The following is a 17878-nucleotide window of genomic DNA, read 5'->3' on the forward strand; positions in this document are numbered from 1 at the left end:
TGACAGACGATGAGATGGTTAGACAGCATCACCAACTCAATGAACATGAATTTGAGTAAACTCCAGTAGTTGGTGTTGGACAGGGAGGCCTGGCAAGCTGCAGTCCGTGGGGTCGCAAAGAGTCGGACACGACTGAGTGACTGAACTGAACTGAACACTTGCAAAGAACTGAGTACAAGCCAAGGTGTTCAATAAAATATGTCAATTGATTTCTTAAATTTGTACCTCCAAACCTCATCAATATTTCTGTCTGACCAATAGTTGAGATAAGTGCTGAATATATCAAATTTATAAGGTAAATTTTAGTTTTATTAATTCAATTTTAATAATGTCATCCTTGCCTGTTTATTGATTTTATAAAGACAGGTGAAAATTTATAATAATTGAAAAACTTATATTATGTTAGAATTCTAATTTAATTGGGTCATGAGGACTTTAATTTTGGTTTGACTAGTCAGCATAGTCATATATAAATGGAAGTTAGCATGTTAACATAGGTACAGATAGTCAAAATAAGCACATGCTTACCTATTTAATATCTGCAAATCAATCAATGCTATGTATGCACTGTTACCTGTGAACACTGGTTTCTCACAACACACACACTGAAAGACACTCTTCATCTTCTTTTTCCCTTCCCCTTTAACAAATATTTGCTCCTCTGTGAAGCCTTTCTTGGGTCCCCAAAATAGAGTTCTATGTACATAACTCTTATGATTCATAACTTCTATGCTATAGTTGACTGTTTATATACTCATCTCCTCTGCCAGACGGTACAATCCTAAAGAGCAAAGACAAAGTCTTCTATTTCTATTCTGCTTCCTAGTTCTTAAAAAAGATATAGCACATTATAGTCATTTAATAAGATTGGCTGAGTTGCCAAATGCTAGCATCAGGCATGACCATATAATTTGAAACAGATAAAAATGAGAACAATGAGACTAACTACTTGCTATGTGTCAGGCACTGTTCTTCTCGCTTGTTATAACTCTTCTCCTAATTATCAATAACTCTTGATATGGACACAATCATTTTATTTTAGAGATAAGGAAACAGTATTGCGGTGAGGTTAATAACAAATAAACCAACAATGAAATCTTGTCTAAGTGTACCTACCTAGCATGTGGCCTGTTGCTGCTGCTAAGTCGCTTCAGTCGTGTCGGACTCTGTGCGACCCCATGGACTGCAGCCTACCAGGCTCCTCCATCCATGGGATTTTCCAGGCAAGAGTACTGGGGTGGGGTGCCATTGCCTTCTCGGGTATGTGGCCTAGCTGGAATTTAAAGTCAGTCAGAGCAGCTTCAGGGTGCATTAGATTAACTATTACACATGACTAATGACTCTATTAGGGCTTCCCAGGTGGCACTAGTGGTAAAGAACCCGCCTGCCAGTGCAGGAGATGTAAGAGATGCAGGCTTAATCCGTGGGTTGGGAAGATCCCCGGGAGAAAGGCAGGGCAACCCACTCCAGTATTTTTGCCTGGAGAGAGGAACCTGTCGGTCTACAGCCTGTGGGGTCGCAGAGTCCGACACAACTCTGCTAAGCAAAAATTCACAATGACTGCCTTCACATGACAAAGTGTAGCTCCATGGTGACTGAAGATAGATGCTGAGTTGAAGCACCTGACAAGTGCAGAAACTAGCAGGTGTCCACATACATAGACGAGGCCATTCCACAGAGGGATGGGGAGCAGCTAAGGGAGACAGCATTAAAAGGACAAAAGTTCGAAGCACGGGTCTGGCGGACCGCGGGGGCGCGCGAAGACCACGAGGCCACCGGGAGCGGCTGGGTCCCCGGCGGCATGCCCCTAGACCGGGCCAAGAGCCCAGTCGGTGCACCCAGCCGAGCGCGGTCCGCCTCCCTCCCAGAAATTAGCCATCCGGAGCGTGACCAGAGGGCATGCCGGATCCACCAGAGGCGCCGCCGCCTGCGCTGGCAGGCCGCGGGTGAAAAAGAAAGCACGGCCTCGCTCGGCCCGGAGCGAAGAGGTGACCCGGAGCGAAGAGGTGGCCCGGAGCGAAGAAATGGCGGCAGCCGGGCTCAGCGTGACCGTCACCCACAGCAATGAGAAGCATGATCTTCAAGTTACCCCACAAGAAGGCAATAGTGAGCCAATTGTCCAAGATCTGGCCCAGGTTGTTGAAGAGGCTACAGGGGTTCCACTGCCCTTTCAGAAACTCATATTTAAAGGAAAATCTCTGAAGGAAATGGAGATGCCATTGTCAGCACTTGGAATACAAAATGGTTGCCGGGTTATGTTAATTGGGAAAAAGAACAGTCCGGAGGAAGAAGCTGAGCTAAAGAAGCTGAAAGATTTGGAGAAATCTGTGGAGAAGATAGCTGACCAGCTGGAAGAACTGAATAAAGTCCTTGCTGGAATCCAGCAGGGTTTTCTGGCCAAGGATTTGCAAGCTGAAGCTCTCTGCAAACTCGATAGGAGAGTAAAAGCCACGATCGAGCAGTTTATGAAGATCTTGGAGGAGATTGACACACTAATTCTGCCAGAAAATTTCAAAGACAGTAGAATGAAAAGGAAAGGTTTGGTGTAAAGGATTCAGGCCTTCCTAGCTGAGTGTGACACAGTGGAGCAGAACATCTGCCAGGAGACGGAGCGACTGCAGTCCACGAACTTGGCCCTCGCTGACTCAGGTGAGGCAGAGAAGGCCGTGCTGCAGTGAAGAACAGCCCCACCAGCTCTGCCATCTCTGGAGCAGAAGTTACCCGCCTTTCCCAGAGCTGCTGGGGGCAACTGGCCCATTACCTTTTCCTTCTCTCACACCTGCTCTCAATGAACAAGTATCGTCTGTACAGTCTTTAGCCTCCTGTCAGCTTCTTGTTCTGTCTCTGTGGATCTGTGCTGTCTAGCAGCCCACCTTGTCTGGAGAGTGCCCCCCTGACCAAGTTTTCCCAGCTGTTTGGACCTTTGGGTGCTTTCTTTGGGCTGGTGAGAGCTCTTATGTATCCTGAGGTAGTTCTGAGTTTATTGGCCATTTTGGTCTTCAGATCCATGAGGGCTTTTTGTGCTTATGATCCCATAAACCTGTCTGTGTAAAGCAGAATCACCAGGAGCCCTTGTCTGGTGAGGACAGTCGGGAATGGGTCAGAACAGGTAGCATGAGTGTCTCTCACGTGACCTGATTCTGAAACAGCTGACTGGTTGTGGGTTCATGACCCCTGTCCTCAGCTCCCAGTGACCCTGATCAGCCATAGGTCATGAGATCTCTGGTTCATTCCTGGAGTTGGGCCTGTTGTTGATATATGGACTGCCTTGCTCCCAAGCAAATCTCTAGAAGGTTAGAACCCAGAGTTGACTAAGTCTCCGCTTGAAACCAGGTCAGAACCCTGGCTTACGAGGGGCAGTGAGGAGGGCCAGAGTGAACGCAGCAGGTAGGTAGTAAAGGCAGCCATAAACCTCTCAGAAGTTCCTTCAGAGGTGGTGTTGTGAGCCATCCCCTTCTGAAATCTACATTTTCTTCAAGTTACTTTGAGGTTGTTTCTGTCTGTTTCGTGGTCCTTTCCCCCTTCATTTGTTATTTAAAAAATAAAGCAGTTTATATACACATCAGCAAGCAGAAGAGTGTTAAAACTTTTTTTTTTTGACTTGCCATACAGCATGTGGGACTTAGTTCCTGACCAGGCATCTAACCCATGCTCCTGCATGGAGTTGTAACCACTAGTCCACCAGGGAAATCCCAGAAGAGTGTTTAAACATTTTTTTCTTTTTGGTAGATAAAGTATGAGAAACAGATGCCTTCTGAGATTCTAATCCAGAAGTCAGTAGTGGTGTACATACTTCAGTGGCCTCTTAAATGGGTCAGCTGATGTTACCCCCATTTTTCACACAGTGCCCAGGAGAAAAATTCCTAAAGGCCACTCTGAGGCCAATCTTATCTGGCAGAGAGGGCGTCGGTGAAACCCCAGGAATTTAGGGCTATGTGGGTGGGGCCTAGGACAAAGTGGGGGCAAGTGGACGAGGCTCAGGGTCCACTGGCCCACCCCCAACTGTAACCAGAGTAGTTCAGTGTTGACCTGTTTATGTGCAGTAGCTGTGTGGTCTTGGGCCACACCAAGTTCCTGTGTGCCAGATACCATTCTAAGTTCGTTAGTCATTTAATCCTCACACAGTCCAGGAAGTAGACAGATACTCTCCCTGTTTTAGAGATGAGCTTAGGTGATTTGCTCAGGATCATAGACTAAGTGACAAAGCTAGGACACAAACTAGGTGGCTTGATTCCAAGCCAGTGTTCTTCATCTCTACTGATTTTCATCCCCGCTGACATGGGGCTGCTCACACCTTCTCACTTTCTCTTCCTATTTATCTCCTGTGTTGGTCTGTGTACTTCCTTTTGGTCCTCTCCATTCATTCTCCATGGAGCAGCTGAGTGATCATGATCACGATCTCATCATGTCAGTTCCGTGCTTAAAAATCTCAGTGACCCCCGTTTTCTTAGGATAAAGGCCAAGGTCCTTACCCTTTTCATCTTGACCCGCTCTCCTGTTTACTCTGCCATCAGCCCCTCTGGGCTAGTTCAGGTCCTCAGGTGCTTTGAGCCCTCTCTCACTGTGGGATCTCCGCACACACTCTTCTTCTGCTGGGACATTTCCCCACCATCGTTCCTCTACGCCTGTCCCCCACCCCCACCCCCAGTCCTAGGCAACTGCTGTTATCCTGCAGAATGTAAATCTCTCTTCCATAGAGAACCTCACCTACTGATGTTCCTGGCAGTCTGAGACTGTCAAGCCCCCAACGGGATGTCCTCTCACAGCTTGTGGCTATTTTTATGATAAACAGCATTTATCATGGTCTATGATGATTTATCTGTGGGGTTATTTGATTAATATTTGCCTTTTAACACTAGTTCCTTGGATTAAGGAACTTCTTTGTTTTGTTAACAGTGTATTTGAAGCACATTGTTCGGCTTATAGTAGGTGCTCAATAAATATTTGGAGACTGAAAAAAAAATAAAAGGACACAAGTTCATTAAGCATAGGCAGTGGCGATAATATTTGAATCTGACACTGGGGAGCTGGGGAGCCTGGATCTAGGCCTGCCACTCCTCCACACTTGAGTCTAAATTGCTTTTCCTTCCTGGCAAAACCAATTTCAGCCACAGCCATCAACATCTTTTCCACCTTTGAAAGTACTTAGGAAGAGCAGAGAGATAAAGGTAAATTGTACTCCCTCTAAAAATCTTAATAAGTTCCTAGTGAATGAGCCAGACCTCCTTTCTCATACATCTCAAGACATTCTTAATCTACTGCTGAGAATACATATGATTTTATTATTTCTTTTTCTTCAACCTTATGAATTCACTGTGCTTTTACTGCCTTTCTCTCATCACCATTTTGTTTTCTAAATGCTTTGCACTAACCTCTACCATCATCCCTCTGAGCTTAACGCCTGAGTCTTTCCCCCTATAACTTTTCTCTTATCTGTGAGAGACAGTGGACTCAGGCTGTTTTATTTTCCCCCATTCTATACTATTTGGATTCATCTGCAATCATTCTTTTCTCCACAACAGGTATGCTCATTTCCTGGCTGGGAGATGCTGTCAATCATGAAGACACTTAGTATTCCAGTCCCCAAGCAAGCACACACAACCCCAAGCAGGTAAAGAAGGGACTGCTTTGGTACAGGCATCAGACTGTATACGCTGTACTATCGGCCTTTTTGCCTAAGAAGATCGTAGTCCATCTTGTACCAACAAGTTATGGTATTTTGTCCTGTGAAACCTATTTTAAGTAGTTGACTTGGAGGGTTATGGAACGAGAAACATGTTAGCAGCTAGGGACCCAGCACAATGAGAGGTGGAATCCTAGAAGAACAGAGGGAAAAACTATCAAAAGAAGATTTGGTCAAGAGGAAGGTCAGGTCAGAAAAAGGAATTGTTTAAATGAAAGCAATCCAGCTCCTGAGGCTAGAGGTATTCTCTTAGTTTCTCCAGGGAAGAAAAAAAAAGTAGTGGTTTTATTAAAGATTCATCAACATTGACTCTGTTTTTCCTGACAGCACCAAAAGAAAGCTTGAAGTAGATCTGATATACTGGAGTGAAACATCCCCACCCTAGTAAATATGGCACATTTCCTGTAGCAGCGGGCATTCATCTCCATCCATCAGGAGAGCAGCAAGGGCTATTCACGAGAAACAAATGTTCTAGATAGAGTGTGTCAAACACCAAATGATGGAAACCTCTGAGAAACCACAGGGAGCATGCAGGAAGCAAACAGACCAGAATGTTGAAAAGACCTCTGACCATTTTCCACAGCACAGCATAACTTGGAATCAACCTGAAATAATGCATCTGACCTTCATAAAAGGGTAATGGATGGGCATTTAACATTAGGCCAGTCAGACTTCAGAGAACAAGAATTCTAATAAGGACAGATGATGAGTCAAAAGTAAATAAATAAGGAGGTAGATAACTAAATAAAAAAAGATCTGCTCCCCAAAGAAGGTTAAGCAGGTAGCCCATTTGGCATATATGAAGGATTACCAGCCTCTGATATAGGTTGGTTTTCATTTTTGAGAAAACTTCTGTCCACAGGCCCACAGAAACAACTATCTTCCGTGACCCATTCATTGGTATAAGAAGCATACAGTTTCCAGATTACTCTTACTTTATATTTCAAGATTAATTCAAGCTATCTCTATTCTCACTAAATACACGTTAAAAAGGAATAACACCAAAAGACAGAGTTCTATTTCCCCCACTTTGAGAAAGAAATATCACCTGAAGTCAACTAGAAGGCATTACCTAAACTTAGAAATGATTGACCTCTGGGTATTTATAGGGCTTCCCCTGTGGCTCAGATGGTAAAGAATTCACCTGTAATGCAGGAGACCTGGGTTTGACCCCTGGGTTGGGAAGATTCCCTGGAAAAGGGAACAGCTACCCACTCCAATATCCTTGCCTGGAGAATCCCATGGACAGAGAAGCCTGGCAGGCTACAGTCCATGGGGTCACAAACAGTTGGACACAACAGAGCAACTTTCACTACACTCACTACTGGGTACTTATAACCATTCTACTTGTTTGAAATCTAGCTAGTTACTTTAATGTGGCTAATAAAACTCTGAATTATAGCATCAACATTATAAATTCACCTTTATGCAGATATGTTAGTTGTTTCCTTTTAGATCAGTGATTCAAAAATATTTAATGTATCAGATACTTATTATATGTGATAGAGACAACATCTTACAAATGAGGAATAATAAATATTATTATTTTTTATTTATTTTTTATTTTATTATTTATTATTATTTATTAATATTATTCTTAATTATGCAAGAAGCTTCTTTCTAAGAACAACAAAATGATATGCATTGCTACTTAAAGCTTCATGGAATAAAACAGTGAATTACTAGTTAACCTGGTAAGTTCTGGAAAACTAGACACATTCTAAATCTGCCTTTCTTTTATTTCCTTTTTAAATTAGTGTTAGAGAGACAGAGATAAAAGTCAATAAAAATCAACTGTGTACCTACTCTGTGCACACTGTGTTAAAATAAAAAAAGACTGGTTTGATTAGATTTTTAAATCTATGAATGTTATCATAAGTGCTTTGATTTCTATAAAATAGTACAAAGTATATGACTGTTTCAAATGTAGTTCCACATACAGAGGGGGAATGGCTCAGATCAGCGGTTTCACTGTTCTCTTTTTTTGTTTCTGTCTTACCACTGTGTTCTGTGGATCCCAGGAGTCCCAGACGGCTGCACAGGGCCACCTTGGCGTGACAGGGGAGTTTGCAGGTGGGCACTGCTCCTGGCGCTCTGCCCATTTCAAACAGAGCACTTTACACTTATTATTCTGTAGCTTATTTGAAACCCAGGGGCCTGGACGACTGTTGGAACATCACCCAGAGGAAAAAAATGTAGATATGGCATGCTTTCTTGGATTTGGTTTGATTTTTGAAGGCTCAAGAAAAGAACAGAACAATGTTTGATGGACTGAAACAGTATAAACACTCAGCTATACCCAGGAAGGATCAAAGGACGCGATCTCCCCCTTACTCCCTTTAGCCATCATTGCCCAGGCTAAATGCAGGCAAGCTAGTATTTGTTTCAAAAAAAGAAAAAAAAACTACAACAAAGTCACTTCTACTGAAGTCTGGAAAATACAACTTCCGTTCTGTTTCTGGATTCATGCGTTGTATTTCTTTATGAATGAAACATACATTATTTTTTAAAAGATTAGAGGCAAATGCATGATCTTGTGTACAAAGGGACAGATAAAAGAGTTAAGGTAGAATGAGCAAGTGTTGCCTGTCTGCCAAGGGAAATGCCACGCACCCCCTTTGATGTATTATACAATACACTTGCTCCCCTCAGCCTCACCAGATAATGCCAAGTGAGTGCTATGCAAAGTCCTGGAATTTTAAATATTAATCATGCTCTTCTTGGCTAGAAAAGATAAAATTATATACAAAATTATAAAAAAGATAAAACTATGACTTAGAAATTATTAAAACCTACAGGGATTTTTTTTTCCTTTTAACTGTCCTCATTTATTCACGTAGAAAAATTAATTTTATAATTAGAGAAAATAAATGAATCAAAGCTAGTTTCACACTGTATTTTTCTTTTCAAGATCCAGCCTTGGAGTCCAAAACCCACCTAAGTTCAATTCAAATCCTCAGCCACATGTTGGACATGACTGGACCCCAAAACCCTGTGCTCTGATTGTTAGAGACAAGAAAGTGGATCAAGTCCCAATATCCCATCTAGGACTCTGCATTCTAAAGGGGTGATTACACAGGGTCAAGAACAATTGTAATCAGGAGAGAGAAATGCTGGACAGAAGCAGATGCCTGGGAGATCAGGGGGAGTGAGAAAGTTTTGTTAGGGGAATTAATTCAGTATTACGGAAGAGGTGGCATTTGAGGATGATTTTAACTCAAAGAAGTTAACTGGAGAAGCAACCCACTCCAGTACTCTTGCCTGGAAAATACCATGGACGAAGGAGCCTGGGAGGCTGCAGTCCATGGGGTCGCTAAGAGTCGGACACGACTGAGCAACTTCACTTCACTTAACTCAGACAGTAAAGAATCTACTTGCAATGCAGGAGACCTGGGTCTGATCCCTGAGTCGGGAAGATTTCCCTGGAGAAGGGAATGGCAACCCACTCCAGTATTCTTGCCTGGACAATCCCATGGACAGAGGAGCCTGATGGGCTACAGTCCATGGGGTCTGCTAAGAATGGGACATGACTGAACGACCAACACTTAAAGGTTTAATCATCCTTGTTCTTTATTTGCCAGCTTCATGCAGCCTCAGACAAGATACTAAACTCTCAAGACTCAGTTTCCCTATCTGTTAAACGCAAAGGCAGCAACTTAAAACGTCCAACATCTTTTAAGCTCTGATTCAATAATTTCATCATTCTTCCTAAGAGAAGCTGAAGACACTGCCAAGCACACTTCTTTTCTATCCCAAAAGGTCACATGCGTGCTAAGTCGCTTCAGTCATGTCTGACTCTCTGTGACCCCATGGACTGTAGCCAGCCAGGCTCCTCTGCCCATGGATTCTCCAGGCAAGAACACTGGAGTGGGCTGCCATTTCCTTCTCCAGGAAAAGGTCACATATATACGTGTTATAGACCACCCAAGCAAATGACAAGAGGAATTAAGCCCAGCATGTAAAAAGAGGCAACAAGTCAAAAATCACATACTTATTTAGAAAGTGCCACATACAGTATAGTAATTAAAACCTACACATCTGGAGAAAATGCAAACAGTGTTTCATGTTGGCATGTATCAAGAGACCAGCAAGAATGATCAATGTGTTCTGGAGAGCCAGGATCCTATTTATAGGATGAAAGTCTTGGAAGGCTCTCTCAGCAGGAACGATATTAATTAAGTGGTGATAACACAGAAAGAAGAAGGAACTGGGATATGCAGGGGGCACAGGAAACATAAAGAACAAATAATCTCTAGGTTTTTTCTTTGCTGGGAACATACTGCACAGAGAGTACAAGCATATAACAACTAAATGAATTGGCTGTTCTGAGTTTAAAAAAAAAACAAACAAAACACTTTTTTTCTTCTCTCTTTCCCGATGAATTCCACTTAGGATTTTGTATTCTTTAATCCTTGAAGATGTTCTACAACACTGCATGAAGGGAGCATAGCTAAGGTTGGTTGAAAGTGATGGGTAAGGTTTTACGGACAGATGCACATGGAATATAAAGAAGTTTTCCTTTTTGAGCCAGAAAACAAATAAACTCAGTGGGAATATAAGAGTAAGACTTAGGTTTCAGCATTAATTTTTTTTTTCCTATGATACATTTGTATTACTTCTTCCCATCACCCTCTACACCCCAGATGTCCATTTCAGGTACAGGTTAAATCATCTTTCCTCACAGAAGATTATATATAGGTAGCCAATAAATTACTTCTGAATCCAGCAAGCCTTGGGATTTACCATAAACTGGGAGGGGGGGAGTGTGTTCCCTTAGAGGCATGGTGACAGATAGGTAGCCTGCCTCTCCTCTGGCACCTGTACACACTCACCCTTGTAACTTTTGAGCCTACCTCATATATCTGATGGAGAAGGCAATGGCACCCCACTCCACTACTCTTGCCTGGAAAATCCCATGGACGGAGGGGCCTGGTAGGCTGCAGTCCATGGGGTCGCTGGGAGTCGGACATGACTGAGAGACTTCACTTTCACTTGTCACTTTCATGCGTTGGAGAAGGAAATGGCAACCCACTCCAGTGTTCTTGCCTGGAGAATCCCAAGGACAGGGGAGCCTGGCAGGCTGCCGTCTACAGGGTCGCACAGTCGGATACGACTGACGCAACTCAGCAGCAGCAGCAGCAGCAGCATATATCTGAGGCCAGGTGTCGAGTTGCTTTGACACAGAGGATGTTTGAGCTAGGATAATACCTGGGAGCCAGATTTCTACGTCTCTCAGTCAGTTAAGATTGCCTAGACTGATACTGACCTAAGATGAGATTATAGTTTTTACTGTAACAGACAAATCCAAGGAAAGCTGCTGTAATTTACAGCAGGCTTGCAGAGAAACAGTCAATGAATGATCATCAATTTAAACTGTAAATATGGGCCTGTTTTGTTCGGGAGGCTGATCCCAGTAATGCCCCCTAACAAGCTGCCTGGAAAGCCAGGGCATGAGGCCCACTGCTGGAGACATGTTGATTGAAGAACTGTGCTTGTCCTGACAAGCTGCTAAAAATAGCAAGAAGAACAGGAAGGCAAAACGGGTTCCTGGGAATGTAAGACAGTTACTCTGATGTCAGTTTTATTCCAATTGCTCTCACTGATATGAAGAGGAGAGAGAAGTATCTGGTACAAAAGATGTTAACTTGCTAGACAGCACCCCGGAGACTTAAAAGAATTAATACTACCCTTAAAAGGAGACTGCCTTTTCACTGGAGGATGTAGAAGTCCTAGGAGAATCAGAGCAAACCTGAATGCCTTTGTCCTGCATAATTAATACAGCCTGATATTTCTTTTCTTCTTCTGCTGCTTTTTTTTTTTAAAAAAACATAAACTCTCATTGATTGGGGGAAATATATTCACACTGTAAAATGTTGGGCAGGTACTATCTCTTTGGTTCAAGTATGTCCCTTTGGGGGGGAAAAGTCCATATTTCATGGTGATAAATTCACCTCATAAGTAGAAAAACTGAACACAAATATACTGCTATGTCAACTTTATTGATTTTTGCACCATTGTAAAGACCTTCATCGTCCTCCAATATTTCTTAAATCTATCAGCATCTCAGAAAGTGACCCTGAAAGCCTCATTTATCTGTAGAGGAAAAGATCCCTTCTCTTAGGTTCACCCATAAACATCGTGATTTAAACAGCTCAGGCCTGCCTCTGCTTCTGGAAGGGAATCTGCACTGAGAAAGCTGTTCTCAGAGTCATGGGCAACAGTTTCTTTTTCTCTGGAAAAAGGAATAGCCGGGTTTTAATTTCAGCTAAATGCCCATAGCCAAATGTCTTTTTGAAAGTCCCTCGAGTAACTATAGTTAACTATGCACCTTGATTGACATTGATATGTTGACATCAAAAGGTTTGATGGCAGGGCTCCTTTCTGTATTACGTCTAAGCTTTCCTTCTAGCTTTAGGAGCTGCCTTTGGACTTGAGATCTCATTCTGCAAGTCCTGTTCCTGCTAACAATCTTGTCGCTTTCAGGTCACTGCCACGTACTCTGCTGCTACAGAAAAGCCTATGCTGACATTCAGTACTTGACATGTGACTTTTAAAAACCATATTCCTTTCTAATGGCATTAATAAAGCAGAGACTATCCCTAGATCAGAACAATTCTAAGGTCTCTTCTAGATGTAAATTCCTTTATTTTGACTATATCACTTTACAAATGTAAACGACTCACCCAAAGACACCTGCTAGGTGGAAGCAGAGTCAGAGACTTCTTAGTTACAGAAAAAAGTCATACTGCATTTACTACTAGAATACAGGATCTCTGAGGGTGGAAAGCTGGCTTATTTCTTTCTATATCTTATGGTGCCTACAATGGGTTGATTGTTAAGTAAAATTTACTAAAAATGTGTACTAGAGGAAAAATCAATAGAGATTACAAGAATTGATTCAAAGCCAACAAACACAGATAAATCTCATTATAAAAAATAAAGGATATAAGTTCAGCTCCTCAATTTAGGACTGTATACAACAGATCAAAATTGTTTAGAGGTAATTGTTGATGCTGGACCAGTCATCAGTCAGGAAGGGCAAGATAGGAACGTTCAGGGTAAACCTCTAAATTTGTGAGGCTGACATTATTTAACTGTGCTGCCCAATACTGTGGCCAACAGCCACATGTGGCTATTTACATTCAAATTAACTAAAATGAAATTAAATGTAAAATCTGTCTCCACAGGCACACTAGCCATAATTTAAGTAATAGCCCCAAGTGCGTAGAGTCTATAGCACTGGACAGCTTAGAGGAACATTTCTATCATTGCAGAAAGTCTACTAAACACTGATATTTATAGAGGATGGTCACTACTATTATTTCCAGTAATTATTTGATGGAGGAGGAGAAGAAAGATGAGCAAAGGAGAATAAAGCAAAGAGAAAATATGATAAGGCCTTAGCTATTCTGTGCTAAACACTTGAAGTGCCTTAGTTAATGTAGTCCTTAAAACTTTCCTCCTGAGGTAGGTACTATAATTACCCTTATTTTCAATTTGATGACACTGTGCTAGGAGAGATTAAGTAAATCGCCTTAGTTATATACTTGTTAATTGGCTTAGCTGGGTTTTTACTCAAGCCATCTGACTTCAGAGTCTATGCACAACAGAAAATTATGCCGCTCCAATGGAAAAACTTGAAATGTTTAGAGCAAGAAGAAATATTACACCCTATCTAGGCGGTTCTTAAACCCAGATATATACCAGAAGCACCTGAGGAACTTGCACAAGATATAGTTCCCTGAGCCCTAAACCAGAGCAACAGCGGTAGGGCAGAGGTTTGCACACCCTACGATGCCCATTGCTCTGAATATACAGCTAGAGTGGAGGATGACTGTACAGATATACTAATCTACCTTCCACAGTCCAGATGACAAAATGTAGTACCTACCTGTTCAAGGTCAATGATAGTACCTATTGACAGATCTGAAATGAGAACATAGGTATCAGGGCTACCAACAGAACAGAACATGGCTTGGGACAAATGAACAACCTTTCTGATAGATAATTTCCTGATAGATATTCTTATCTATTCATATAACTTATATAATACTTAGAAATTACATGTCAGAATTTGACAGTGCAAATTTTTAAAACCAGACAATGAATGTAACACCACTCTCCTCCTAAAACAAATAGGTCTTTCTCATTTAAAAGCAAATATTATTTTCTTCCTAAGAAAATAACATCCCTCTCTAAAGAATAAATAAACCCTATCTTCACGACAGCTCCCTGATGTATCAGATGGTAAAGAATCTGCCTGCAAAGCTGGAGACCCTGGGTCGGGAAGCTCCCCTGGAGAAGGGAATGGCTACCCACTCCTGTATTCTTGCCTGGAGAATTCCTAGGACAGAAGAGTATCCATGGGGTTGCTAAGAGCTGAACATGACTGAGCAATAACACTTTCACTTTTCACTGAAGAATAAATAACTTCTCATCATGATGGCAGTATAATGCAGTGGAAACAGGATGATCGCCAAACAAGAAAGCTGGATTCTTGTCCCAACTGTGCCTATAACTCTGTGACGGAGGCAAGTGATTTCCTTTCTCTGAACTCTAGTTTCCTCATCTGTAAAATTAGTATGCGGTATATGATGATCTTCAGGGTTCCTTCCAGCATTGCCTCCAACAAGACATTTGGGTGCAATCCGAATAAACTTTAGAAACAAAACTTCCAACCTGCTTAGGACAACGCATTCACTTCAATTCTAGTCAATCTATTTATTCCATGTCAAGGGAATAGAGGTGGACATTGCATGAAAATCCTATCTTTTCTTTTGTTTTGTCAAGCTTCATTCTGATTCCTGCCACTGATTGGTCAGAGCTCTTGTAAGAGTCTGGAACATCCACACAACAGGACATTCCCTATAGCTGCCTTTTGGAAATGATAATGATATATCTGCCTCTCTGTCTCCTACATTCACAGCTGCTGATCTGAAAATTATGATGTGTCAGACATTTTGCCACCTTAACATCCATCAACTCAACTTTATATCTCTTAAAGCTTAACTGTAATGGATTTTTAGGTGGTTTAGAGAGGTGAGGCGGCCAAGACAGAAGTCACATCATGAATAAACAGCATGCTGAATACACACTTCTTACCTTACGCTTGTTGGTAGGACACACGTAGAGATAGCTTAAAATCGTTTTCAACCCAACTTTATCATTCAGCTTCTCATAGGTTGTCCCATAATCAGTTGACCTATAATTCAAAAGGAGCATTAATGAGGACAAAAGTATACGTCATTTGCCTGCTTGTCAGTGTAATGCATGTTTTACATAGTAGAATGATTCTCCAGAGGTTTCTAAATGATTCATGTAGTATATAATGATGCTTAATTATGTACACAGTAGCATCATGTGAGTGGTTAACATTTGCATTTAAATTGAATTGGTAAAAATTAAAACTCCATCTCTCACTGCTCCTTAAGGTACGTGCATTGCTTAGAGAATGTGTTTAATTTTCAAAGATTGAGGGTGTCCCTTGAATCAAGACTAAGAAAATAAAGACCTTTTACTTAGATCTGACATTTCCAAACTTCTGCTTTATCTTTGGCACAGTGGAAAAGTAGGTTCTCTTGATTTATCTACAAATTGTGTTTTCTTTCATGAGTCATAGAATATAAGGTGGGCTAGTCCCTCCAAAGGTCATTCAGTCTTCTCTTATTATTTAAGAATAAGAAGATGTCTTAATAGGAAGGGAAATTTCACAGTTCTACTCGGTGGCCTTTTCCAGTGTTAAGCCACCTGGAGTTGGGAGGATATTACTTCTTGGCACTGACTCTGTCTTTTTTGGAGATTCTCTCATCTTTTCTTGACATTGGTCAATGACTTATTAATTTAGACTGAATAAACAGACCTTAATCACCTTCTCTATAATTCTATTATGTATTTCAGAATTGTATATCTTATTAGATCATCATTGCAACCAAGTTCAGTAGGAAATATTATCTGTATTTGAAGAAAGTGGTTGAATGAACATGGATGATCTTTTCAAAGTCAGTTAGAGTTTGACTCTAGGTAGTCTGACTCTAAGCTCTGTGTTAAATTATACCACAGCTTTGTTTTTTTTTTTTAATTTAAACAGAACAAATACAAAATCTGTCAGCTTTCTTTACACATATAGGAGATTCCCAAAGAAAATACAATTCATCCATTCACATTTGTAGAGCCTCTAAGATGAACCAGGCTCTGTGCTATGTTCCAGGATACAGCCCCTACTTTCAAGAATCCAAAAGCTTTGAAAGGCAGAAAAAGAAAGTCACAATGTGTTATATGTAACGAAAGAGATGAAAATTAACAAGACTCGGAAAATAAACTTGATTTAATCAGAAAAATCACAAAAATGCAATTATTCAAACTTATTTATGATATGATAGAAGTTTCATATTTCCATACACCATAAAGATGAAATAGAAGAGTTGCTTGTTATCAACCTCAATGTCATACATTAAAAGCCTACTCTGGATCAGGCACCAGAGCTAGAAAGCTATAAAACATATTAGCTAGGAATTAAGGAATTAAGAATTTACTATGGCTAGAGATACAGGGAGCTCTTTACCAAAAAATGTTTATATAAGATAGATAAATATAGATGATATTAGACTATAATACATAATATTATATACACAAATTATAAGTAAATATAGATAATACTTTATAGAATTTAGATTACACTCCAAATCACTGAAGATTGAGGTATTATGAAAAGTTTCTCAGAAGGACTATGGATCTTGAAAATGGAAAATGGGTAGGGTTTTAGAAAAGCAATGTAGAGTTGATACTTGAATAATAAGGGAGTTGGGGTGCCAACAATTCCTGTAGTCAAAAATCAGCATACAACTTATCACTGGCCCCCTATATACACAGTTTCTCAACATCTACATCCAAGGATTCAACCACAGATAGTAGAGTCTACAGTATTTACTAATAAAAAAAAAATATGAATAAGTGGATATACAAAGAGTTCAAATCTGTGTTGCTCAGGGGTCAGCTATAGTCAGAGCATAAAAAATTAGAATTCACCTTATGTAATCCAAATATATAACTAGATTTCCTCAGGACCAATGTGGACTTTAGCCCAATCGAACAAATGCTTAATAACCAAGAATATTTGAAGAATATTCCTAATCTCTTCACAGAAGAGCTTATCTATTAACCACGACAAACTTCTTTAAATTCTCCTTCCATGTTTTTTTTTTTTCTCATCAGACTCATCTGGACATGAAAATTCCTCCTACTTTATAAGAAATATCTGAGGCTTATTTCCTTACTCAGTCTAATCCTGGTGTTTAACCAGTTTTTCCTGCTCTTACCATGGTTTTACTGAGTCAGCTTTCTCTTCTTACTGAGACTCGCTTATCTCCAAAATTTAACTAGTCTTTCTCTAGCTCCTTTTATTGGATAACTTTTTCTATTTGTATTCTAAATGATACAAGTTCAAGAACAAAAAACATAGATGCAAAATCTATGGAGGGGTGATGGGAAGAGGATTAAATGTACAAATACTTCCACATTTTATAAATTTTGTGGTAGGCAGAAATTGATAGAACTCAGTTGGGGATGAGAGAACAATTTGTGTTTTTCTAGTGGGATAAAAGAAAGGAGAAGCAGGGATCAGTTTATAAAAGCATGAAAATTAGTTTCCCATAATTTCTATCAACTCAATCTCTGAGCTACTCAAAGAATATTTTTACATTCAAAACACAAACTACAACTACAAGGGCAAACTGTGTGTGTGTGTGTGTGTGTGTATGCGCGCGTGCACATTTAACTGAAATTCAAGTGTGAAAGATGATAATGGAGTGACTAATTCAGATTTACATGAATGACTTCTTTTTCAGATAACCTACAATGTTACTGGGAACTTTTCTCTTATTATAATATCAGTAGCCCAGACACTTCAGGTATCTGCCATTACTTTTTGTGCCATTTTTGCCCCTTGATTTTTCAAAGCTCAAAAAGTGAATCAAAATTTGTTAATTCTCAATTCAAGCCAAATTCAATGTTTAAACATTGTGGTATTATAGTAACTAATAGAAAGAGGGGAAAAAAAAAAACTGATTTATTTCCATATACCCCAAATGTCACAGACAAGCAATTGTCTGTGGCTGTCCCACAGAACCAGAATTACATAGAGTGTTGACAAGTTTCATGGGTAAAACAACCAACCAGCTGGGATATACTGGTACAGGG

General features: G+C 40.6%; 1 protein-coding gene and 1 pseudogene across 5 annotated transcripts in view; one reads left to right on the forward strand and one right to left on the reverse strand.

Moving 5' to 3' along the window:
- The window catches only part of SORCS1 (sortilin related VPS10 domain containing receptor 1), a 575199-nt gene that overhangs the window by 244957 nt on the left and 312364 nt on the right, over positions 1 to 17878 (reverse strand). For all 5 annotated transcript variants that reach the window (XM_070470144.1, XM_020883904.2, XM_020883901.2 and 2 more), the window contains exon 3: positions 14786 to 14885. In XM_070470144.1, coding sequence (XP_070326245.1) covers positions 14786 to 14885 — 100 coding nt within the window. The remainder of the gene's footprint in view (positions 1 to 14785; positions 14886 to 17878) is intronic.
- Positions 1908 to 2813, forward strand: LOC110131348 (BAG family molecular chaperone regulator 1 pseudogene; annotated as a pseudogene).

Source organism: Odocoileus virginianus, chromosome 7, assembly GCF_023699985.2.
Source record: "Odocoileus virginianus isolate 20LAN1187 ecotype Illinois chromosome 7, Ovbor_1.2, whole genome shotgun sequence".
NCBI classification, from domain to species: Eukaryota; Metazoa; Chordata; class Mammalia; order Artiodactyla; family Cervidae; genus Odocoileus; species Odocoileus virginianus.